The sequence below is a fragment of the Electrona antarctica genome (genome assembly GCF_951216825.1).
Source record: "Electrona antarctica genome assembly, chromosome: 6".
In the NCBI taxonomy this organism is placed as follows: Eukaryota; Metazoa; Chordata; class Actinopteri; order Myctophiformes; family Myctophidae; genus Electrona; species Electrona antarctica.
Window position 1 is genome coordinate 21,628,970 of NC_136811.1, and position 26,656 is coordinate 21,655,625.

The 26,656-nt window shown below is 42.2% G+C and overlaps 2 protein-coding genes across 3 annotated transcripts in view; one reads left to right on the forward strand and one right to left on the reverse strand.

The window, feature by feature from the left end:
- The window catches only part of LOC306925537 (sperm-associated antigen 1-like), a 73,971-nt gene extending 70,341 nt beyond the window's left edge, over nt 1-3,630 (forward strand). The window contains exon 19 of the mRNA XM_079504419.1: nt 3,604-3,630. The gene's annotated coding sequence lies outside the window, so the exon portion shown is untranslated. The remainder of the gene's footprint in view (nt 1-3,603) is intronic.
- On the reverse strand, nt 1,545-25,311 carry LOC306925539 (14-3-3 protein zeta/delta-like). 2 transcript variants are annotated; one of them, XM_079504421.1, is made up of 6 exons: nt 25,152-25,311; nt 21,220-21,547; nt 9,471-9,594; nt 5,720-5,883; nt 4,638-4,733; nt 1,545-2,777 (listed from the first exon to the last, which is right to left on the reverse strand). In XM_079504421.1, the coding sequence occupies exons 2-6, from the start codon at nt 21,529-21,531 to the stop codon at nt 2,721-2,723; spliced, it is 753 nt and encodes a 250-aa protein (XP_079360547.1). In that variant the 5' UTR covers nt 21,532-21,547; nt 25,152-25,311; the 3' UTR covers nt 1,545-2,720. The 2 variants fall into 2 exon arrangements, with proteins under 2 accessions (XP_079360547.1, XP_079360548.1); XM_079504422.1 differs by lacking the exon at nt 25,152-25,311 and adding an exon at nt 24,120-24,263.
- Nucleotides 25,312-26,656: the final 1,345 nt, after the last annotated feature.

The following is a 26,656-nucleotide window of genomic DNA, read 5'->3' on the forward strand; positions in this document are numbered from 1 at the left end:
AAGGCTGTTAACTGTGAGTGGACGACCCAATTAAGCATTACACTTGTTTACAACAGGGTCCACCATGTTCAATTCATCAAAACATTTAGAGACGTACATGTCTCTAAATGATTGTCCCTATTGATGTCACATTGTAAGGAAATAGACATTTTAGAAATACCGGTACGTGTAAAACAGTTTTCAAATTCAGCAGGGGGCGCAGAAAGCATTGTAGTTTTAAAAATGACATTATTATATTATGTGTAGGGCAGGCCCATGATGGCAGTACCTCCTCATTTTGTCTGTATTTAACTTTGTAATATGATGCATAACGAGACGAGTGTGAGTGAGTGTACCAGGCTGTAGCAGCTGCCCGTTACAAACATACAGATTTTATTCAAATATGAATTGCATTAATATGCTCTAGGTCTAGAATCTATAGATAATTTAACATGGCCTACTTCCGGATAGATGAGGCATTGAGGCCGGCTTGGTTGAAAATACTGTATGGCTAGATGTTTCATATTCCCTTTTATAAAGATTTTATGTTGCTGCCTTGTGCTCTGAGCAGCATGTCACAGAGAAGTCTGTTGGTTTAGGCTGGTTTTGACACCATAGGTGGAGGAATCGGTGGGAATGTCCCACCTAAAGAAAAAAATGTTAATTTCATCTGATGTCCCAGGGCAGCTGTTGGGTTAATAATTATCACACTATCATCCCACTTTGTGTCCAGACGTAAAGGTCTGCTTGTTTCTCTTGGATCATGGTACTACTACTTCATGACTGAGACTTTGAGTCTGTGATGAGTAAGGATTTAATAAGTGGTATTCAGCTTAACATTCCTCTGTGTGGTTGTACTTTGTAGTGTCCTCCTCCTCCCACATCCTGGACGCATGGCAGTTGGGCAGACACACCCAAAAGGACTGCTAGGAAAGAAACTAAAGGCTGGGTTTCTGGGGGGAGAATGGAGATTTGGGAGAAGTCCGAGACGGTGCTTTCTCTCCTTCCCCCAATTTTACGTACCATGACCATAACGTTTTGATGTTCTGTGACTTCATATTTAACGTTGTCCCCCTGCTATTAACAGTCATTAAAGTGTGTGTGTACGTGGTAAGCAAATTAATTACTGTAACCTTTAACGTCCCGTCTCAGGGTCAATGTCTTCAAAAGTGGGCCCGTCTGCATACTTGTTAAAACTCTAACGTAGCTCCAGGGTGTCACTCAAAAGTTATTACAAAGGCACACGTCGTTACTGACTGAGCACAAGTAACACAAGTGTTTCCCGCATTCAAAATCTAAGTGCAAGATAACTTGCAGTCTCTCTCTAGTCTCCACCATGATTCACTCACTCAAGTGATTCACAGAAAATACAGAATACACATGTATTAGACCCACCATTTCTTTAGTTTCAATGTGTTTGATTGGGGTTACAATATAACATTTTCTTTAATCCCCAATGTTCAAGATCTTGGATATGATTTTAATTGGGATTTTTTTTGACTAATATCGTAAAACCAGGAAATAAACTCAGGTAGATTAAAACTCAGTGAAAATGGACAGCATCAAACTTTTAAATTATCTTTTTTTATTCCACATACATGAAATTACATGTTTCCCTCCAAATAACAGTTATGTTTGGGTGTTCTGTATGAAAATTCCAAAGACATGAACAAAGTTAGCCAGCCCAACAACAACCTCCTTCACCTCTTCTCTAACTACTTAGCCACATGCAATTTAGGCAAGTATCAAAATAAAAAGGAAAATAAAAATCAAAACAAATAAAAACCTTAATTGGAAAAAGCAGTAACTAGATAAGCATATGGGAAAGAAATCCTTACTGCTCTGCTCATACAGTGCCAGTAACAAGCTTGTGTGCTCTTTTGTTCATAAAAGTTTTCTATACCTCGTAATTGATACATAGAAATACAAATGCAGGCCACCCAAAAAGAGGAATAGAAAGTTGAGCAAGTGACAGTAAATGGAATGTAACCTTTCTGTTCCAACATAACCTTGCCTGCTGTCTCCAGTGCCCTCTAAGGCTTCATGTATACTTAGTTGCATGACCGTGCTACACGGCGAAAGTCATTCCTGTCGAGCGACGTGGTCATGCGGCTAAGAATAAATTAGCCTTAATACTACCTCCACTGTCCTCGTTTCCACTGTCGATTCTCTAGCTAAATACAGACTAAAAACTGCTGCCTCCTCAGATACGAGGAGCCAACTCTGATGTTGTGAAACCACAGATGTATCAAGCAATGGTGCCAATCAAGCACAAGACTGTTAACATGAATAGACACAAGTACAGTACAACTGTTTTCTGACTTAAAAATTCAACCTACTGCAGTTTGCATGAGTCGAGAACTTGCCCCCTCACCTACCGCATGTATAATGTAACACCCCTATTGCTCCCACACTCAAACAAAAGGTCAGCATACAAGCGCCCAACCCCAAACACACCGTTCCTGATACTAATCTACCCACCCCCCACCCATCCAAGATAACCCTCCCACCCTGTAACTCCAAACCTACAATCCCCTTCCGACATACAGTAACTACAAAATAAGAAATAGTAAACCAATAGAAGTGAGATGTCTGGTGGTGAGAACTAAAAATGAAGAGATGGAGAGCTGGACGACAATGATGATAATGAGGTGGTCTCAGTGTTGATGATGAGGATGAGCCAGGACAACGACAGGCAGACAGGGATGACTAGGGGTGGGGGGTCTAGGGGGGGTTCCGTCTCAATCCCTGGACTCCTCTGCATCTTCACCATCACCCTGGTTATCAGAGGTCCACAGCTGAGGAAGGATGAGGAGAAAAGAGAAGTGGGTAGCGAGGGATAAAGAAGAAAAGTACAAACATTAACACATTAGCAACAATCACTAGTGTTATAGCTGTAATATACAGCAGTATCAGATTTCAGTTCTACTGTTTTGATGAAATAGATAAATTAATATCAGCAAAACTATACAAGCTGCAATTCTTTACAAGACGGAACATAATCACTGTGACGCTGATGACAACTCATTATGTTATGGAACGTGAAAATCACAACTATGCAAGCATAACGTGCATGTTTGCATTTCTATAGCATACAACAGAAAGAAGCAGTCTTCTTGGATTTGTGTTCACAGCTGCTCTATTTTGCTTTGGGGGTTATATTACCTCCACCGGTGCAGAAGTATTGTAGACACGCATCGTCTGGGCTTGGGCCAGGCATTGTCATTTGTATTCACATACTTGTGTAGCGAATGTTTCTGGTTTTATAGTTGAAATACATGCATTTTGTGCCCACAATAAAAAATAATCTTAAAATACAAACAAGTTGCAAATATGTATGCTACGTTTGCAATTTGTTTTGTTAGTACTACATTTGTGTCCATTATGTTTCAATTTCATGTATTAATGGTAATGATGGGGGTTGAAACAATTACAGTCAAAGTAGCATTGTTTTATTCTGTTATCCCAACTTTCTTGTAGCCTATTATTGTAAGTAATACCAATCATAAAAGTAACACTTGCTAGTAGGCTATGTAACATTTTGTAATTATAACACATTCAGCAGGTGCACATGCATTTGCACGTGGATACCAGACTGCATGAAGTTGCATGTTGCCCAATCAGGCCAGAGTTAAAGGGGCATTCCACTCATTTTCAACATTTTATTATGTCATTAATATACCTTAGAGCTGTTGTGTGGAAATAATAAAAAAAGCCCCCCATTCTGTGTTTCCTAGAACTGCAATTATGAAAAAAATCATTAACATGGTGAAACACATCTTGATGACATCATCAAGATGTGTTTCACCATGTTAATGATTTTTTTCAGACCTACAGTTCTAGGAAACACAGAATGGGGGGGGACTTTTTTATTATTTCCACACAACAGTTCTAAGGTATATTAATGACAGTAAAATGTTGAAAATGAGTGGAATGCCCCTTTAAGGCAACTGTCAAAGGAATAAATAAATATAATCATACTCCCTACCCGGCTTTCCTACCATGAACTTGAAATGTCAGTTGTGTTCATATGGTCGCACAGCCAAATTGGATGCACCGCCGTGATTCAAGACCCTAGACCACCTAGATGGTGAGTGGACAGGTACTTTACCGCTGCGCCACCCGATTGCACTGTACCATTATGGATATTTAAGAAATAGAACATGAGTGTAAGTGTTGTATTCTTTGTTATTCTGTATATGCCACTGCCAATTCCTGTACACTGCAGCCCCTGTAGCTGCCAACACTGACAGTTGGCCTAGGGGAGGTGTGGGCAACTGCATGCCTCCTTCGATACATGATGGCATCACTAGCCTCTTCTTTTCCCCTTACAATGAGGAGTTTCACCTGAGTGCATAATGCTACCCCAGTTTCACTCCCTCCTGGCGGCTTCCTACCCATGAACGCGACCAATGTGGTTGTTACAGTGCCTGGCCAAGCTGGAAGCATCACTGACTGTTAGTGAACTGGTGGGTGGATGTTCTTACCTCTACATCATCTGGGTGCATGCATTGCTAAGCAACACCTGGCCCATATTGGCGCAATAACACACAGCTCTCAGCCAATCACATTGCTTATTTATGCTGCGAAATTAGATTGGCCTCAAGTGTGTTGGAAAAATGGTGCTTATGTAATCCACAAAAATAAACTCGACTTACTGTCAAATTGTCTCTCAGTAGCTGCATGATCAATGTACTGTCTTTGTACGAATCTTCACTCAAGGAGTCAAGCTCTGCAATGGCTTCATCGAAAGCCTGGAGGAACCAAACAGAGAATACGGTTAGAAAAGCAGTCGTTTATTTATCAACATATAGGTTGGTACGATTATGAACGGTTCGTCGGTTTGTCTTCATCTTTCTGTATAGGCTATCTCTTCTGTTGTGCATTCTGTATATAGACAGTTTAGTTGTACATAAAACCTATCACATATTATAGAAAAATGATTTAATTTTTTATTAAATACAATTCTAATACTACTAAAGTTTGCTCCTGCAAAGTTTGGACATGGACACTTGGAATGGGATCTGACAAAGATATGTGTACCAATTAGTGTGAGTTTTGGACAAAGTCTTTATAGGAGTAGTAGCAAAATGTTGTGTTTAGCACAAAAAACACAACATGGTGGAAAACCTGTCAAGTGGAAATGGGCGTGGTTTATTTGGAGAGTTTCATAATGATCCAAGGGAAAAATCATTTTGATTGTATGACCTAAAGTTCAAGAGTTATAGGCCAAAACGGGGATTCAGCCTGTTAAAAAGCCTCCTTGAGGCCGGTTTGAAAAATGTCTGGTGGCATCACTTCCTTGGCCTAGTGGGAATCTGAGTGTTTCACTCAAGTTTCGGACGTTGCGTTTAAAATCGGGGGCATTCTGTTAAAAACGGGCCACTCCTGATCACATGACTATAGAACTAATGTGTACTGATTGGTGTGATGTTTGGATAAAATCTGTAGGACTTATCTAAAAAGATGTTTAACAAAAATTGGCCTCCTGGTGGCACTATAACAGGCCTTTGTGAAAATATCGGGCAGAGGTTTTTCCTTGGCCTCTAGGGAGTATGCATGCAGAGTTTTGCACCGATCTGTCCAACGGTGCCAGAGATTAGCTGCTCACAGATGGACACACGCGTGCGCACATACACCCACCCACCCACACACAGGCAAAAACAGTCTCTCGGCCATGCCTTTGGCCTGGCAGATAATATAAATTACATGATTATACCAACGCTTATAAAGTCATTACCGTCTTGGCCAGCTTGCAGGCCTGTTCAGGCGAATTAAGGATCTCATAGTAGAAGACGGAGAAATTGAGGGCGAGGCCGAGACGGATGGGGTGCGTGGGCTGCATGTCTGTCTTACTGATCTCAAAGGCATTCTTGTATGCCTCCTGTGAACTGCCAATGATGGCTGAGGAAGAGAAAGAAAAAGAGTTAGTGGCTCATCTCATCTACCAATTTACATGGGTTGATTGTGTGTACCAAAGATTTTCTCCATTATTCAATTCATACAATATGTGAAACAAGGTCTTGCATTACACTATTAAGAAGAACGATGCAGTGAATGCTCAGACTGTATTGCTCAGGAGGACCTGTGGTGTAAAGCCAAATGTATACTTCCAAGCACACAATGCATTACGAATGTGACGTGTTGTGAGCTTGGAGATTGACTATTTTCAACACATGACACTATCATAGGACAAAGTTATAAATATGGCTTTACTCAGTGAATCAGCCAGAGCACTATCACCAGCACTTAGCAGTTGCCTTGGAAACAAGTAGGCACACAGAATAAACAAGCAAGTTTATCGTTTATGCTTTGGTTCTTTAATGTGTAACACTTTCTTTCCTAAAAGTGTAAGCAGACAATTATACATCCGGCAGAGACCTTATATGGGAGGGAAAGGAACAAATATGAAACAAATTTGCTGAGCCTGATATTAGCCTAATTCAATGACAAACTATTACATCACCCAACAAAACAACTCCAAACTTTGCCACAATTGCATCATGTCTTTTTGTAATGGAGGAGCTGGCATTCGCAGTTGGGGGTCAGGACGGTTTCTCTGTAACCAAGAGACTAGGTGTGTAGATCTCTTCCTCTCCTGCAGATAAACACAATGGGCTAACTGTCTGTCTGTTGGACACAAAAGGGAACTGAGCCTTGTGTTATTTCCCCTGTTCCCACATTACACTCTAACTGGCCTCCCTGCTTCCTTCATCTCTGCCACCCCATTCCAAAGAGGAAACAAACAGAAACCGTGACGACCTGACAAGTACAGTGACAGTTCGAGTGTACATGGCATTTATGGGCAGTCAAACTAGACACGCTTGTTATGAACATACTATAGTATTAGTAGCGATGTCCATAGGATCACTTAACAATTATGACTAGCTGCCTACCCATCACTAGAATACTGTGTAGAAACCTTTTCTTAAATGCCTTGTGGAGATAAGGTGAACTGATGACTAATCATATTGACATGTCACAGGACACACCTCTATTCCCAGGGCCTCAGTTTAAGTTGGGTGTGGAGTAACAAAAAGGGAAGCTTGGGGGTTTCAAGTAAAAGCAAAACAGCTCTGTAAGCCTCTGTATCACATTATGAACTATGCCTTTCATTTGATGAACAGAAAGTATCACTCCAGGTTTTAGGTGGCATAGCTGTACAATTTCCAAGGCTAATTAATTCTCTATACATGAGATGCAAACGGTGATACAAGTCAGCACCTGCTCTACTCTTACCAGGCAGACCAACTGCAGCCCTGCTGTAGCACACAGGAAGCAGTGGCCAAGACCGCACCCTGTTCCCTGCCTTGCTCTCCTCCTGGGGATGAGCGGCTGGCAGCTGTGCTGCCATTTCTGTAAGGCTTGTCAGCTAGCTGATTTATTCTGCTTTCATGACTTGGTTACTTTGTATGCATGTCTGACAGCCTGGCAACCTATGGCGTCATTTTGACATGGCAGCTTATGGCACACATGGGCACCTGCTGGCCCAGGGGCCAAATACGCCCCCAACCTTCACTTAATGCGGCCCACAGGTTAATATCAGAATGCTGATATAATATTGATTTGCAAACATGATCCGCTTCAATTATTTCAGTCTAAATTATTAACTTAATGAGTAATATTCAAATGTTTTAATCCAATGTATGTATTGGACATAAAATGTGTGTGTAACATAACTAATTAAAGGCATTTGAAATTAAATTAAAATTATACTTTTCAGGATTCCAATTCAAAAATAGCAAAAAAATATATCAGGATTGCAATTCAATAGCAAAAATAGCTGATCTACAAGCTAAAAACTCGCCGGCTATTTTTGCTACGACAGTCATATGCAATGTGGCCCTCTGGAGTGAATGTGGAAATATAGTGGCCCTCCCCATCGTCAAAGTCGCCCATCCCTGGCGTATGGCAGTACGCATTTAAAAAAAAAACTGTTTTGTACAGTTCTTGCACAAAACAAGAACTGTTTGTTACAGTCATGCTGACATGACAAGCGCCAAGAAGCCGTCTGAACACAAAAAAGGCTTGGTTCTCAATAGAAACACATTTCAAGCTTCCTCGGGCAGCACATTATGGCAGCTGCCATACCTTAGGCTACACTGAGCTTCATCATTTTGTGTGACCTCAAACCCCCCCAGATAAGACGGTTGGTCTGAGCTACTTTCAAATTTCAAGTATGTTTTTGCACCATGTTTGCTGCTATACCCTGCTGGAAGCTGCTGTGGGTCAAGGTTAAGGGAGTGATACAGAAAAATAGAGACAGAGCTCCTGGTAGCTAATGGTTGAATATGACTGACTACAGTAGATAGACAGTGCTCTACTTTTTTTTCTACAATTTCTGTGAATGTGTTAGTTGGCTGGCTGGGTACCTGTAGGCTTGTTATCAGACTATCTGGTATATGGCAGATCTTTCAATTGTCCCACTGCTCCTAAGACGTGAACATTACCTGTCTATTTCAGGAACTAATAAAACTGCAAATACAACTCCATTCTGGAGTGTACAATTGCAAATCCAATCCAGACATGCTTCCCCTATGTCATCAGTTCCTTTAGTACTTTTCTGGCGCCATATCAAAGTGTGATGATGGGAAAGGGAAGAGGCATGCACGCACACACACACACACACACACACACGCACGCACGCACGCACGCACGCACGCACGCACGCACGCACGCACGCACGCACGCACACACTTGTCTTTCCTACCCGTGACTGAAACATCCTGTGGCAGTAATTATATGAATGGATGAGCAAGATATAGTGAACTGAAACTAACCAATAAGGAAGCTTTTTGCTGCCAGATAGATTAAAAACCAATCAACTGTCCTGTGTGTGACTGAGTGTGTGTGTGTGTGTGTGTGTGTCTGTGAATAGTATCATACTATATGATATTATTATCTGTTCAAAGGACTCACAGCCCAACATATGATTCCCAGTTTGTACAATGCTCTTAAGCTGCTTTTAAGTCCAACTAAACACTACAACTATCACTACACCTATATGGATCCCAGTGGGGAAATTGGTCCTCTGCATTTAAACCATCCAAACTATTAGGAGCAGTGGGCACCCAACTTGCTCAAAGGCAATTCATGCCAGTACTGTAATCTGTAGTGAGGTGCCAATGTTACAAAGCTGATCCGGATACTAAAGTGTTCATTTAAAAGGATCTGGTGCGATAGGAAAGACCTGGCAATTGTAGCCAGTGTGGATTTCAATCCTTAAACACACACACACACACACACACACACACACACACACACACACACACACACACACACACACACACACACACACACACACACACACACACACACACACACACACACACACACACACACACACACACACACACACACACACACACACACACACACACACACACACACACACACACACACACACACACACACACACACACACACACACACACACACACACACACACACACACACACACACACACACAGGGGACTTATGGCAGGACTTACAGGCCTTCTCTTCTCCGACGGCCACCTCGGCTAAGTAGCGGTAGTAATCTCCTTTCATTTTCAAGTAGAAGACTTTGCTCTCTGCTGGAGTGGCGTTGGGAATGAGGAACTTGTCTAGGAGTCCCTGTTGTGGAAGACATACAGAGAACAGAAACACACACACACAAGGACCGTCTGTTAGAAAACATGCACATTTTCTCATTTATTTACATGTGGCTTGTATGGGGGAAAAATAGCAGACATGAAAGTGGATGTAATCTTCGTCTCACAACTGTAGACATAAAAAAGAACAGAAAGTGTAGGAGACATTTTCAATGATGCAGCAGGGCAATTTTCAGATGGTAATACCAGATGTCAAGTGGTAGGTTCTGTATGGCTAGTTAACGCTTCCATTCATTACACATGATAGCAGTGGTAGTTACACGAGCACACATGCAAGTTTGCAACCAATATCATCACAGTTACATAAACTAGAAGCTTCTTTCTTAACCAGGCCTGGTTAAAGCTAGAGAGACGCTAGCTACCTCCGATAGCCTCAGGGCCTGGGCTTGGGACTTTGCCTGGGTAACTAAGGATGGGGGAGAGACCGATGGCAACATGGGAAAGTGCAGGAGGGTGGATTAGGAGAGAAAGAGAGTATGTATGGTGGGAGGAGCAAGAGGTGTGAGTTAGGCTGTTGAACTCCTGGTGAGCTCTTGGAGTAGAAGTAGGTCACTCAACGAGCCCACAGCTCGGATCTTCAGTACAGATATCACTAGCCTGATAGGGCTAGAGAAAAGCTGCTGATACTGCTTAAAATGCTGGTATCGATGAGTGTGCCAGTCCATTCCATAATTTATCATAATATTTTATTAGTCATTTTTGTAATGCTTCAGTTGATGATGCACGACTGCTTCATACTCTTACTGTACTATTTATTATTTTACTAACTTTAGTACTTAATAGATTTTTTTAATTTAATTTCAAGGACCCCCACCACTCTGACTCTGAGTGTGTACAAATGGCACCAAATGCAAATGGACCCACATTTGTTCATTCTCAGAGTTACAGACCTGTTAAGGGTCAATTTGGTATCGGGAAGGAAGAAAATCGGTACATCTCTAGTCTAAAAACAGACGCGTACCACGTTGTCTCTTCATAACAGATATATACTACTCCATCCCACTAGGCTGAATAGAGGCAAGAAAAACTGTATCATGTTGTCACATTGTCACATCAGCATATACTACTCCATCGCACTAGCCTCAATAGAGGAGAGCAAAATCACACCGTACTGTGTTGTCTCTTCAGCACAGATAGATGAGCAAAAAGACACGACATGTTGGGGCAACTGCTAGGCCTCGGGACCAACACCCTAAGACCAACATCATTCCTTTTTCCCCCCCATCCTGTCCAACGCGATCCCAGGCCCAGCCTGTATTTACAAAAGTCATGAAAGATCAACTTTGAATTCCACAGTGCAGATCTGATCATTAAATGGTTTCAAGAGGAGCCATACGGAATCCCAAGCATATCAGATCTAATAACCAACACACATCAGACCAATAATGAAGGTAGTTAACTTTGAAAAAAATTGTAATGTGATTTGTTTGTTCATTGTACAACACCTTGTAACGGTTTTATAAATAAAGTTACTTATAAAGTTTACTCAATAGAGTGTCGCAGTCCCGCCCCCTTTCAGAATGATGATGATACTTGTTTGAAATGTTTGTCAAATGGAAACTTTAATCAAATCTGTACAAAATATTGGTCCAAACATTGGTAACTCTCCACAATCAGTTTTAAACATTGGAGTCACCGTGCCTCACACAGCGTTCCAAACATCATTCAATCCAACAACACACCAACTGTGTGGATCAGCAGTCCAACTTTAACTTCCAACACTATGATTTCAGAAAAGTCCAATCTCAAATTCTGTATGATTCTACAACCGGATGTGTTTTTAAACTTTTCCCATGTGTTATCAAAATAAGGCAGGGCTGATGTAAGAGCCTGTACTTACACAACACTTTAGGCTGCCGTTGGGGAGCAGCCAAGTGTTCCAAGAGCTGTGTGGAGAATTGGGGCACTGGCAGGGGCAAGGCTAATGACAAGCAGCACGATGACAGGAATGCATGCACCGGGTGAAATGGACAATTTCAGTTATCAGGCCCTTGACTGAAATGCCTACATATAGGTGTGCCTATTCTGGGGCATTGACTGCTGTATACCAGACACCATCTCTAGTAGGCTTTCCAATGACACAACCAGCCTTTGTTTTGGTGAGTAGCAAAAACGTTCTTTTTATTTACGCTAAAGACGAGGCTGGTCTGCATTCATGCGAGCGGCGGAAGTTGAGAGTAACATAGCGCTAAATGCAACGCATTAGAGCTATGGACCAGAGCTATATATAATACTGACCTGAACGCAGAGTTAGTAATGATCTCTAATAATTGAACTAGGTTATTGTATCAAACAGAGGGCTGACAATGTCGTCAGATGGGGGAGGGGTGGTCTAGGTAAACTGCGTCGTTTGGGTCTCTCAGGGAGAGACGGGGAGAGACACGCAGCAAAGGTCGTCATGAACGGGACTCGAACAAGCAACGTGCTGTCAGGCCAGAGCCTATATGTGGCATGCGCCTGGACCGCTAGGCCAGCGGGCGCCCCAGTTTAGGCCATTCATCTATCAAATAGACAGCTTATCAGACAACTTCACTCTGTACTGCACAAGTGGCAGTATGCGCCGCAGTTTAAACAGAGCGTTGGGTTTACCACTCAGTCCGGGTTTAGATCCCGCCTAGTACTGTATCCCATCATTTCCACCCACTCACACATACATTACACCTGTGTGAAGTGAGGGGCGCTCTCATCATATGTCATCATACATCATCTCATTCATTTCTGGCCAATCAATAGATGTTTGTGTTTACACACTTTTGTCTTCAATGTTTGTGTTTACACAGACCCTCAAAGCTGGACAAAGGAGGGGCCAGCGCCCCACAATCAATAATAATTCTAGAGATTGTGTCCTCAAAATTTGAGGACAATATTCTATATATAATATGCGATTGGCCGAGCATCACATAACACGTGTGCCACATGAGCCGATATACAGTAAGTGGCAGAGAGAGAGGAGTAGGGAGAGAGGGGATAGAGAGGGGTAGGGATGGAGAGCGAGAGTGGTGAGGGAGAGGAGTAGGGAGAGAGGGGATAGAGAGGGGTAGGGATGGAGAGAGAGAGTGGTGAGGGAGAGAGGGGATAGAGAGGGGTAGGGATGGAGAGCGAGAGTGGTGAGGGAGAGGGGGAGGGAGAGAGGGGATAGAGAGGGGTAGGGATGGAGAGCGAGGGTGGCGAGGGAGAGGGGGAGGGAGAGAGGGGATAGAGAGGGGTAGGGATGGAGAGCGAGAGTGGCGAGGGAGAGGGGGAGAGCAGAGATGGAGGCCGAGAGAGAAAGTCTGCACATACTCTGGGTACGTCATATCCCCGGATGGGTATGGAACAGCATTTTCCGTGTGGGCTCTAAACCAGATATGCAAATAAATTACAAAGCAAATTGGACAGCATTTCACACTATTTCATACACGTTTATTAATGTACCTTAAATAAAACAATTTGCCAGTCTGTGATCGTGTCCTCACTAAACGCTAAATAAGATGGCTTCTTCTGCAAAAGTGAGCTAGCGCTTTGATTGGCTGGTCGACTGAGGAACAGTGCCACATTTACCTTAAGAGGTATTTATATATACAGTAGCCAAACACAGTATCGCATGTGTAGATCCCATATGCTGTTATTTTAAGATGCCATATTGTGGGAGGAAGAGTGTCTCTTCACTGATCAGCCCTGGAAGCTGATAAAATGGGGAGCAAAGACATGAGCAGGGATAAAGTGGGAGAGAAATGAGTATTTGGCAATACTTAGTCATGTGCCACTCCTGCAAGGAGAAAGACATGGGGAGGCCTTTGAAACCATTATTTCTGTCCTCACAGAAATGGGTCATATTCTATAATTGGTCATATTCTTTCTGCAGTGCACACTTTGAATCCAACTTGTGTCGGTTGGAGGGAGCGTCACATATGCTAGGCTACAAGTTCTCTGGTATGCACTATGCAGGGGCAGCATGAATGTTATGCAACACCAATATGCAGTGGAGAGCAATAGATTAACCTACACAATAATGTGCTTGAAGTAATATGGCACATTCCATTTAAAGTAAAAGCAGTGATGTTTCATGATAGCCACTTATAAAACAATGTAAAACTGAGTAAGGTGGTAATGATTAATTTTGGTTTAATTTATAAATGTTTGAATTCAGTTCACAGTGAAAGCTATTACGGTCCTAGCATACTGTTGCTTGTTTGCACAAGGAGTGCGTTCATTCGGTCAAAAAAAAGAGATATGGAACACATGACGTGAGACACACCTTGACTGTCTAAGCAGACTCTGAGACAGATTTCACCACTCTCTCACAGGTAGGTCACAAGCTAGATAGGGGAATTAGAACTTGACAACTGCTCAACATCCAGGAATCTGTGTGCCATTTTCGACTCCCTGTATGTCAAGCCTGCCCACACAAGCCCCTGGGGGGTAAAGTAGGGGTGGGTAGCATTCCCTCCCGTTACCATAGAGGAGAATCTGGGGCCGGACAGAATACACGTAAAAAGCAGAAAAGTAGAGACGCGATCTGGTCACGTGAACCAGAAGTGATAATCGGACGGCCATTTTCGAGCAAGTGTTGCGGCAGTAATCTACTGTAGCAATAGAAGCATTAATATGCTAACCGGGAGGTCGAATTAATGTTTTATTAAGCTCCCAAAATCATCCTTTACCTCATTCTGAGCCCTAAAGCCACTAAAGACCGTGTGTGCGTGCACTGAGTTTTGGGATTCTGGCTGCTTCTACCATGGAAGCAAGCGGTGGCTACATTTTATATATAGTCCAAAAACGTTATAAACGTTACTGTAATGTATAGCAATAGGTAAAGGGAACTGTACGAGTGTGCATCTCTGCACGTCTCTCGTCGTGGTGTTATTATGGATTGGATCCCACCGCACCACAGCCCATAGGTATAATATAGCTTGAGTGGATCACAGTCCCGCTGTGATCGGCCAGTAGTGAGCTGCTTGCGCATAGTGTGCGCAAAGTTGACGGCAAAGATGATTTGAGAAATGCCATCATCTCACTGAAGCCTTTCCTCTCGATCATCTTGGATGTCAACTCTGCGCACACTATGCTCATGCGCAAGCAGAAAATAAACGTTCATCTGGTCCACTCCGTTATAACTCTGTGCTCACAGCGTCTGTCTTCGTCGCCAGCGTTGACAACCTAGTCAACCCAGTCCTATGTGAAACTACCGCTCACTATTTTAAAGCCTCTGGGCACAAGAAGAGTTAGCCTTGCGTAGCCAGCCAGAATATCACTGCGTGGATTATTATTATTTTGTAATGGCAGGTTTTTCTGGCTACACGAGGCTAGTGAATGCTACTGTTGTAGCATATTGTTGCTACTGTTGTAAGGATTAAACTGTTCCGTGTTTAATAAACACGTTTAAAAAATAAAGTATTTTTTATTCTGGCTTTGATGCAAATTCTAAACATAACGGGTGCAACTGCAGAACTATTGTGGTGCTGAATGCAGTCAATGCACTGTTGCGCTCTCTTGTCAAGTGTCAACTGATGCTGCCCAGTGCCTACGGATTACGGTTCCCGTGTTTAATAAACACATGTTTATTGGTTACAAAATAAAGTATTATTGATTGATTTGATGCCAATTCCAAACACTATGGGTGCAGCTGAAGAAGTTGTGGCACTTTAAGTGACCATCCCCAGGCCCACCCTCTTCTTCCAACTCTTTCATTCATCTCTTGTTGTTACCATCCATCTCCTCCTCTTCCTCCTGAGACCATCTGACCATTTTGCCAAAATTATCTTCCTGACACAGGTGTCCATTCCTACCTAAACATTGAAGGCTCATACACTTTTACCAGATGCATGATGCACATCACATTGAGCTTGTTGTGAAGACAAAATAGACCACATTAATGTTGTGTAGACTGTAGACTGTAGAGTGCTGCTATGCTAGTCTGAGATAGAAAGTAACCTTGTCCTCCCCCTTGCTCTGTCCCCATGAGGCTGTGCAAGGCCGAGGTGGAGGTCAGTGGCCAAGAACGCTGGTGGCTCAGCTGCTGTCATTATGGGATTAGTACCCAGTGACTCACACAGCCATGTAATACAGAGGAGTGAATCAGAATAGTATGCTACCTATAGAATCTATATTAAAGTTATACAGAAAATAGAGATTCTAACAAAGTCCCTTGTTCTTATTTTGCTAGGCCCTATTCTTGCTAGAACATACAACTGAACTCGCAAAGTGAAGCAGGGACACCTACAAAGCTACAAGACAAAGTACAAGACCATCAACAGTCAATGAAGAAGAGGCACTTCACCTTAGTTGATGATGTCTGGTTGACCACCTGCTTTGCTGCATAGGTCCATTCTTTAAATGTTTTACAAAACTACTCATTCTGTAACAGGCTTTGTAACAAGGGTCATTAAAACAACTGCTCCTCATGTATAAAGGATACCCAGAAAACATAGTTCATGGCTCACATGTACCCCAAGGCTGAATTTATGCTTTGCCACACAACCAAAGATTATGTATTTTCATTTTCAACTGTAAAAGTTATTTTTTATTCTTAATCTAAACGTGGACTGTTGAAAGCCCACTCTGACGGGAAGAGAAGAATCAGGGTCTGAAATAGTGTATGCCTTCAGCTTTGGGTCAGGTTGCCCCTGTTGCCTGGCTGTCTTCCAATGTCCCTGGTTGTATAGGACACACCACCCCTTACCTTCACAGAGACTCTCCATCAGGAATTAAATTACATTATATCGGAAATATAAAAGCAAATAAATGTTTTTCGCTTTACAAGGAAAACAGCATATAACTGGCAGTGAAAAGTATAGGTTAGCCTTCTCTATAGAAGAGCTGGGTTGTTCATACTACAATGACTCAAGGGAGTGGACAGCATTTCTACATGCACTTTCTGCCTTGTATGAGGTAATGCTTTCACCGTTATCTCACATTCCCATCTTCCCCTAGCGTAAGAGCATGCATCAACTGACTACCACCCAACTTTGCTGATCAAACAAACATGCTTTTTCAGAACGCCAGCAAGCATAATGAGAAGGGACCACCTGTGAGGGTTACCAGGCTCAACTCACATTCATACTTTGCAATTAAAAGAACTTAACAGGCATAAGAAGAATTGGGCACAATTTTACAACATTCACTATTGGGCAGGCGGAGAAATGTCTTGAATCTTGTATTGAATCTAAACACCACAGTTGTTGACTGAGGGGTAATGGATAGCGTTTCTAGATAATATTCATTTCTCACATCCTCAGGTGGTGTGTGATTATGACAACACCAAACACAGTATGCAGTATGCTGCAAGCAGACTATTGATGGAAATGAATAGAATGTCCCTTAACACATTACAATCAGCGCCGGGATTTCTCTGGGTGCCGGGAAGATTTGTCCGCTTTTACTCTGTAACCCTTCCGTTCCGGACAAAAACCGGGAGACATGTTTTTGCTTGCTTACCTCGCTAAGATTACGATATAAATCACTGATGATCGCTCGCTTCATATTTTGAACGAGAGGCATATTGAAGTCAGAAATGAAGAGCTTAGTATATCCATCTGGTCAAAACCACGGAGAGCTCCTTAGATTATGTGCGCCGAGCCTTTCTTTGTGAACGGTAAACAGGGAAGTGAACGACAACGCACATGCGCGAAAGAAGGAGTATGGTGTAGAAGGAGAGGCAAACAAAAAAAATTAGAATATTTTTCTATCGTTTGATATCAATGAAAATGCGCTAGGACGTGTGTACACGTCCTAACAACCCGTCGGTTTAATTAGTTATGACGTTCCCACACGTCGTACGATCTAAATGGGTTAAACACAAACACACATTTTGCCCATTCTCCCATTACACCGGTGACAAGCCTTATGGGATTCATCCCCCACATTGGATTACAAATAGAAAACCCTTATCTACTGCGACACATCTCATTCCCACTCCAGACACTTATCTTCCTCTTGACTCACTCTCTCTACATGGGAACAGATGAGATGAGTAAAGTGGTAATAACCTATAGGCTGGAGGCCATTGCTCAAGACAGGTAATTAGAAGAACCAGCAAAACGTCTTTATCTAGATTACTGTCAAACTTAATACTGGAACAGATAGAGGGCAGAAGAGGTTAAATAGCTAGTTAAGAGGTATGGCGCACGCACACCGCCTAGAAGGTCCAGCAACCTGTTGTTGACGTAACTGACACCATCCCAGGCTGAGACACTTTAGGAAGGTCTGACTTTGGACTTAAGCCTTACTCTCTTAGTCACATTACTTCTCTTTAGACAAACATAAGGCCTTGGTTACACAAGGTGTTTGGGGGCAATTACAATTACAATCGTTTAGACAGCCATTTGTCACATGGATATAGAGACAAAAGGCTTGTCATCACAGACATAGTGACAACATGGCTCTCTTGTAGCCCAACTCATGTCAGATTTTGTTTCTCTCACACAGACACATGACCACTTCCTTAGACAATAACAAGGAAATCCGGTTTCAGCTGTAAAAACAAAACAAGCATCATGGAGAACAAGGGGCTTGTTGCTGGTTGACAATAACCTTTAACCAGCGTTGCCATCTCCCTACAAAACAGAAATAAAAGGAATCAAAAGTGCCACATCTGGACAAAAGCGTGTCTTGAGACTAGGTCAATGGGGAAAATACCGGTCAATATACAAATTAGAGCAGGGTGGATAATCTAAGAATAGAGATAAACCAATGACAGATTGCTGGAGCATGAATCTCATTGGTTCCTTCCACAGTTGTTCACAGATTGTAGTAATGATTCACTGGCCTATCTGAACCTGACCAGACTGGGTGTGACAGAATTAAACACGTTCAAAAGCTCATAATATTTGGCAGTCGATGGGGGGGGGACTACAACAAGTGTCTCACTCTGCCCCAATTCCTGTTACAAGATAAATCAGAGCCAACGGTCAGCCTCAACTGCTCAGTGTTACTACTAGCTGAGGACTGAAAAAGTGGTTTGCCTGAAATAAACATTCTTCAGCGAGAGGCCCTGCTAAACCCATGTTCATCTAAAACAGACCCAACAAGTCTTAAACACAGCCCGTACATGGTCATGAGTTCTCATCACATCTCAACACATTTATAATGTAATGTTGAAAGACTATCTATACTGTGACTCTTCATTTTGATCATCCAACTAAGTGGTGAGTTGGTGAAATGACATTCAGTGGAGTAATTCATCTATACTTTGATCCATGTCATTTTTTCCTCCTCCCCCAGCTTGCACCTAGAGCACTGGACCATGTTGAATTTGTAGATCAATCACAATTTAGCTAAAATTACAATTTAAAAGGTCTGTTTGACAATGAAACCTTAATCCCTTTGTTCTGAGGTGAGATCATATAAATCTAGTTAATCTACAGTGTTTCCCCTATTTAAAAGAACATTTGAAAATGATTATTCTATGAGTCACGTTGTGCTTGTAGGTGCGTCACTCCATCATGAAACGGGCTGTATTCTGCATAGTCTCCTGTGAGATGGCTCCCCCTAGGCCTAGGGTAACACCTTTCTATGGGTCTCAGGTTTAAATGTAACATCTGCGACTGTCAGCTGGAAGATTTGTTTTGCAGTTATGTTTGTATAGCTTTTCTAACATGGTTTCAACGTGGATTTTGCAGTTCATTAGAAAGATGCATCATCAATTGTGCGACCATGCCTGGAGCCACAACGGAGGCCAATCACTTCCGGGTCTGCCGGATGAGGGCTCTTCTTGTTTATTTATTGTCGCGCATTTCACTGGCACTAGCCTCACGATACCGCCTATCGTAGCGGCATGGAATCGGTTAAAGGGACACTTCACCCTTTTTACAAAAAAAAAAGATATGTTAATGACGTTTAGAACACTTTCTGGGGAGTTTCATGTGTGTAATATGTGGTTTTAGATATTTTAGATTTTAGCAGTGAAATAACGGTAATGGGTCACACACACCAAGACTGCATTTCAATAATTTATTCTTGCATTTTGAACAGGAGACAAACGTTTCGGCTATCCAGCCTTCATCAGTGTCCATGATGTCACAGACACTGGGCTCACTTCCTTCCTGGACTACAATTCCCATAATGCCTTGGTGCACTGCTCCTCCTTGTGGATAGGGGGAGGGGTGTCTTACTGAGACAACTATAGTCCAGGAAGTAAGTGAGCCAAGTGTCTGCAACATCATGGACACTGCTAAAATCTAAAACCACATTACACACCCCAGGAAAGTGTTCTAAATTTTCTAAACGTCATTAACATATATATTTTAGCAAAAAAGGTCAAGTGTCACTTTAAGTAAATTAGACATCTACTGATGCACAAACTTGGACACATCAGTGTTGCAACCTGAAATCGTTGGGTGTTTCGGGTCTTGCAACAGACACCATCCTCCAGGCGACCTGACCGAGGCTGACCCTGGCCTGCATCCAAGTGGCATGCTGCAGCCCCCACTGTCTCTTGTGAGACCGAGAGACAGTCAATAGGGAAGATGACTGATGAGATGTTGGCAACACCCAAGAGGAAAATTAGCAAGAGGCACAAACTCGACTTTACTTCCAGCCATGCCTACTTTGTAGGCCATTGCGCCTCTAGTGGCTCCAATGAAGTTCGCCCATCTTCATAAATAGACCATCTTTGGCGACATTAAGAAGCTCCAGGCGTTGTGGGCGTCCGGGCCTGGCTCCTACTTCATCTGACCAGAAGTGCAGAATCCTTCTGTGCGTTAACTCATACATTATATCTCACTGAGCGAGGCTCTTAAATTGAAAGATGTTTTGGCCGGAAACTGCTGAGTCAGGAAGTAAAAATCTGCTACGTAACATGTCTCGCAATTGTCATTTAATCCACCCAAAACATACTTTTTGTAAGCGAAATAAGCGAAATACGAAATCGTTTAGATAAATCAGCCGCAAACCAAGCCTGTTTTTGGTCTAAAAAGAAGAATCAGAGATATTTACGTTCTAAGAATCTGCGTCCCCATAGAAAGCATAAGCCAGCGGATTTTCCATTTCCGGTTTGTTCCGTTTTCTTTTCACCAGACCGAAACAGGAGTGTTATGACCACGTAAAGGACACAGTTGATCACCGTAATCAATTGATATTAAAAAAGGTGTGATAAGGAATCATCGGCGGGGAGGTACATACGAAAATAGGTGTCAATGGGTAGTTACTAGTTAGTTAATAATAACTTCAATAACTTTGCACTTAACTGACCTTTGCAGCATATTCAAATCAACAGATTTGTTCTTTTTGTCAAGAGCATCACCACTGCGCGATGGAGTATTAACATTACAAAAGCGTGCAACAAACCTTTATTTGATTGCAATCAATGGAATGTGCAAGGAAAGTCCATAATGCATACAAAAATGGAAAAGCCTTGCTATTGATCATACAGTGTTTTGCATGGAGGCAGTTCACAGGGTCATTGTGACAGTGACTCCGTGACATGTCAATCTCAAAGACAACAGACTTCTTATTGAGGGCAAAAACAACAAGAAACATTTAAATATATAGCCTATAGTGTCGGAAAAAGACCTGTCTTCAGGAATTTCTCTCGCAAAATGCCGATGTACACCTGTGGCGTGTACACCCCTCCTCCCCTCCCCTCCCCAATTTAGTCAGTTAAGCTCACCAGCACATCATTGCAAATCTCCTTCAGCTCCTTCTCAATCTTCTCTCGGTACTCCTTGGCCATGGCCTGCTTTTTATCGCTGCCCTCTGTCTTCTGCTCGATGCTGGACACCACACGCCATGAGGAGCGGCGAGCCCCCACCACATTCTTGTATGCCACAGACAGCAGGTTGCGCTCCTCGTTGGACAGCTGGGAACCCTCCTCCGTCACTGCCTTCATGGCCGCCGCCATATCGTCATAACGCTCCGCCTGCTCCGCCAGCTTGGCCTTCTGCACAAGCTCCTTCTGCACCACTTCGCTCTTGTCCACCATGGCTGCTCACTGGAGGCTGGGGGTGCAAGCAAAGATACATTAAAAAACACACATTGGCGAATAAACAAGCGCAACATGAGTAAAGTCAGCTCTTTAGTTTTCACAATGGCTGCCTGAGGGAGATCTGCCGTATATTCTGGCCCAATAAAATAATAAAGCATATAAAAGTACTTTGAATGCCACCAGAGCGGATCCCCAAAGTGGCCCTCAGATGGACAACCACAGTGGAAAAGGAAACAAGATCACCTGCCACAGAACTATCAAGGCTGAGCAGCTGGAGATGGGTCTCTCGTGGGGCAAGGCACAACTGGTTGCAAAAGATGTGATAGGTGGAGGAACATTATCGATGCCTTAGGGGGTGCCCCATAGGAGGTGAAGAGCAGAAGTAATATTAAGTACACATTTTATGGATGTTTATTATGGCTTTTGAAATTCACTCTTCGTGTTGCAGGACAAGATAAAGAGAACTACAAAAGAAAAGAGTAATTACATAAGATAAATAAAACTGCTTAATCTCCACCTAGTTCACAATTACTTTTCATCCAGGTACAATATGTGCAGGCTATTAATAAAGCCTGAGTTATACTTTACTGCTCACGGGTGTCAGATAACAATAGCCAAGCTTGTAGATCTGCCATTTTGGTGCAAACTGCAAATCAGGCTTAAAGTTTATATTTGTAACAAGCTGGCTGGAATGGGCACTAGTTTTATGGTCTCCTCCCAAGCACTTCACTGCTTTAACTAACTATATTGGATGTTAGGGAAGTATAGTAAATAGAGGAAGGAATTTAGTTACATAATGAGCGATCAAACAAATTCCATGTATTCCATGCTTTTGACCACCACAGGCCAGTAACAAGAAAGGAGAAGGAGTCATTAGTGTAGAACGCATAAGATGCCACCCTTCCTAAAAGAATAAAACTTGTATCCATCGAGTTTTAGAGTTGCGTCTTGTGGCTTTTTCTATGCAGCCAAGAAATATTTCTTGGAGAAGGACTATTCGTGGCTGTGGCAGAAAGTGGCTGTGGCAGAAAGAGAACAATTAGTATGACAGGGAAGGGTTTGCCATATGGTTTAAGCAAAATAAAGTGAGAGTGTAGAGGAACAGAAATAGGGAAAAGGGGTTTGCATTTTAATGTATGGTCACTCAAAGCTCTAGGACAGACTACTAGGGCAAAAGCTGGTCATAGCAGCTCCCTCTCAGGGTGAACAGGATGGAGCAATGCTAGCTTTCTAGGCCAACTAGAATGTTGGTGCCATCCCCGTCTTCCCCACTGTGAGAAAGAGGCCAACAAGCTTTAGCATCAATAGCAGTACTCTCTCAACCTGGCGTTAACAATTTTCATTTGGGCCCATACCGTAGTGGAAAAGTGACTCAATGATTGGTGCCAAGTAACTGAAAAAGAACAATATGCTTGGAAGAGCTATACGGTAATTAAATAGTAGCTGCAAGGTTCTGTATAGGGAAAAAACACTTTTACTAACAGCTGCACAGAGCTAGTAACAATTAAACTGCAAACTCATTTTCTGTGCTAGATTAGGGTGTCAATGCCAAGCCTCCATAATACCACATGAACCGACGTGCCCCTATTATGGGTGCGAACATTCTGCGAAAAAGGCAAGTCTACATGCTCACAAGTCACAACACATTGCAAAGCAATACGTTGTAGATCGTAGCTTGTATATCGGCTAATTTTGGCAGAGAGAAAGGCAGATAGAAAGGCACGTGCCCCCCCCCCCCCAACACACAAATCATTAGATCAATAACTTACATCCTTTGACCAAGGCATTATGGCCAAAGGGCTTCCACATAATCAATCACTTATTTTCCATACCAGACTGCATGGAGATTGCAAGAAAACTATGGGCCATGTAGTGATCAGAAAACAACGCACGCATAATTCATAAAAAATATATAATTTATTTCTGGATAGCTGCAAATGTCTTAACTAATTTAACTAACATTTTTGCAATTCTGATTGAGAACATTTTATGTAAACTGAGCAATGTATGTTAATGTTAAACAGTGTGACTGACAACAAGCAATACACTAACATCATCATCTTAAATTAAGATGATGATGTTAGTGTATTGTCTGTTAAGATTCTTAACAGTTAAGCAATATGATTTACCAATCTACTAAAAGCATGTTCTTGTTGTAGACTCATTTTAATATCCATCTTGTAGACAAATTATCAGGACCTAAGCCACCTTACATAGGCCTTCATCACACCCAATAAATTGCTTGTCTGAGTGTATCAATCTGACCTTACGTTAAGTTTCATTGATTGATTGAATAGTTTATTAAACAGTTTAGTCCAAAAGGAATAGCACCAAAAAAGTCCTCGTGTTCTTGTTTCCATTTAGGCCCTATGCAATGTCATGAAATGAATACCGGGAAATGCATAGTTATTGTCATGTCCACGTCACGTGTAATACATCTCCGAATAAGGTACAGTATTGGGTGCACATAAGACATAACCAAGCCAACCTTAGCTGCTCCCACGGAAAAACATGAATGTGCACACACTCTCTCTCACACACACACACACACACACACACACACTACACCACACCCATCTCTGTACCTGTTGGAATGACTCGCCCCGCTGGCGGAAATGAATCAGACTAGTCGTAGATGCTAGGTCATTGTATTAAGAACACAAACAGTTCAGGCTTTGCTTCAGTGTCGCCTCACACCAACCAAATCATCCATGTTTATACCACGAGTCGGAAAAAATGGTTAAAAGCTATGAAACAGCCAAGTCCTCGTGACCTGTTTCTAGCCTGACGCAGACTATTTCCTGGAAGTGAAGCGCTTTAAGCCACCGAGTAGACATTAGACAACATGGGTCATTTTAAGATTGTGAATGTATCATAATCATACGACCAAAAAGAGAAGAAAAACCTTCACACATGCTGGACATGTCAAACATTAAATGTATTTCCACAGCGCAGCTCAAGAAGCGTGACGGCCCAGCCTTTGAACCCGCGCCTCCCTCCATTGATTGATTTGCCATCATGTGCTAGAAATCACACGTTGTCACTCATGTCACGATTCAAGTATAAAACCCGACTACCGTACCCGTACTTGACAGATTTAAATTGACACATGATGCTGATGACAGCTCCATGACTCAACGGCCAATGCATTGAAGGCAGAGCATTCGTGGGAATCGTGGCAGTATTTGCTAGCCAAGCCTAGTGATATTAGTCCAATGCCAATGAAATTATTCTGTCTGTAATAAGTCTGTGGATGAGCTAAAACATATTTATATCCGACAGTTTAGGTAATTGACAGAACGCGGACGTGTATTTTGGTAGCTAGTTTACGATAATAATCTAACAATAATAGTTAGAAGCTTGAACCATCAACCTGACACGCCTTCTTGTCTGCTTTTGCATGTCTGGGTGTTCCATTTTTGTACCAGCATTTAGCCAGACCCCAAACTGTAGCTTAGCCATTGTTCTTGGACTGCCGATTGTCGTTGCTAACACCAACCACCCAGTTAATTCCGGACAATGGTTTTCCATTAACGCCAATCACCACAATAAAACACATGGCACTACGATAATCTATGTGATTGTGAATGTGAACGCAAGGAATCAAGTCTTTTTACCTGAGTAGTGGGTGATAGCGGAGATCTCGGTCTAACAGGCTACAGCTGATTCTCTCACAACCAGTCCGTCTGAATGTAATCCACGGGGTTTCCCTCCAATCACACCAGCCCAAAGCAGAGAGGGAGCAGGGGAGCCTGACGTCAAACGTTACCACGGCAACGGAGCACAAAACACTGGGTGTTGTAGTTTTTCCCCCATTTAGCCTGTAGTGACTAACTGTCACTTATGATGACAAAGGTCAGCCACAGTGATTACGTGTTTAAGGTTGTTCTGAGCCAGACGATGTGAACATTCTTCTTATATGGGAATTATGGAAGACATTGCATTTATTTTCCTACAAACAACTTAACAACCTCAGTTGTTGCTCTAAAGGGAAATAAAACTCAATGTGGACGATCCCCCACAAAAAACATTATTTTGAACAGAAAAAACAGACAAAATAATATCAGAATCAGTGTATAGAATCTTTTATCATTATGCTTGCTGCTAGTTGCTACTACAGGACTGAACAGGGACTCTATAGTCCCTGACTCCCTGAGATCTTCTGAACAGTACATCTTACATGACATGTCCTGGGGTCATATGCCTAGAACACACACACACCTCTCGCCTTACATACTACTAGGCTACTGGACTATAATTTTAGTGTAGTGTATACTACACATACTACCTATGCTATCCACCTGCGTAGCCGCAGGAGATCAGAGATTGCAAAATTCAAGAGATTCAAAACCAAAAGGGTTTATTTGTCACTCACTCAGGTACACGCAGTGAAATGTTGAGTGTGACATGTTCCGCAAGACTTTGCTAACAACGTACATGTCATATGATAATAATTATATACAGTAATGAAAAAATGCACAGCAAGTCGAACTAATGATTTCCAAGAACCAAAATATGTCAAATAATCCTGAGACTCCAAAATGTGTCAGACCACATTATGTTAAGGTGGCTAGTAGCCTATTGGACAAATGTGTGGACCATGTATTCCTGAGTAGGTATCAGTGTATGCAAAAATATTTACAGATCATTTTATTTAGTTTTATTTCATGTTCAAATCTTTACAAAAATATTGAAAGTTTGAAATATGGTGTAACTGTTGTGGTAATGACAAGATGGTCATGTCACCAACATAGTGATATGACTCTGGTGGTGAACAATAGTAGGTGGTCTGGTGGTCTGGTGGACTGATGAAAACATTTCAAATCAATATTATGTATTTGACATGTTGAAGGCGCAAACTAAGTAGAACGCAGACAGAATGCATAGCTTGCCTTAGTTGCCTAATAGAAAGTACTATTTTAGCAGGCTGGCTGGTTTCCACGGGCAGAGTCAAGCTATTTTTGCTTTGTCACATGTTCTCCCCTAAGACTAAGATTTCGACCTATTTAACGGAAGTTCTTTGATATTGCTGTAAAAATTCAGAGAAACATAATTGCCTTGGTAAGTGTTTGAGTGAATGATGCAATCAGTATATTATTCAGTATACTGTAGTTAAGGCGTG

Excerpts from the sequence above, each read along its gene's own strand:
- LOC306925539 (XM_079504421.1), bottom strand. The coding sequence starts at position 21,531 with ATGGTGGACAAGAGCGAAGTGGTGCAGAAGGAGCTTGTGCAGAAGGCC. Across the intron at positions 9,595-21,219 it reads AGATTTGCAATGATGTGCTG|GGACTCCTAGACAAGTTCCT; the intron begins GTGAGCTTAACT and ends CTTCCACAACAG. Across the intron at positions 4,734-5,719 it reads CCTGCAAGCTGGCCAAGACG|GCTTTCGATGAAGCCATTGC; the intron begins GTAATGACTTTA and ends TGGTTCCTCCAG.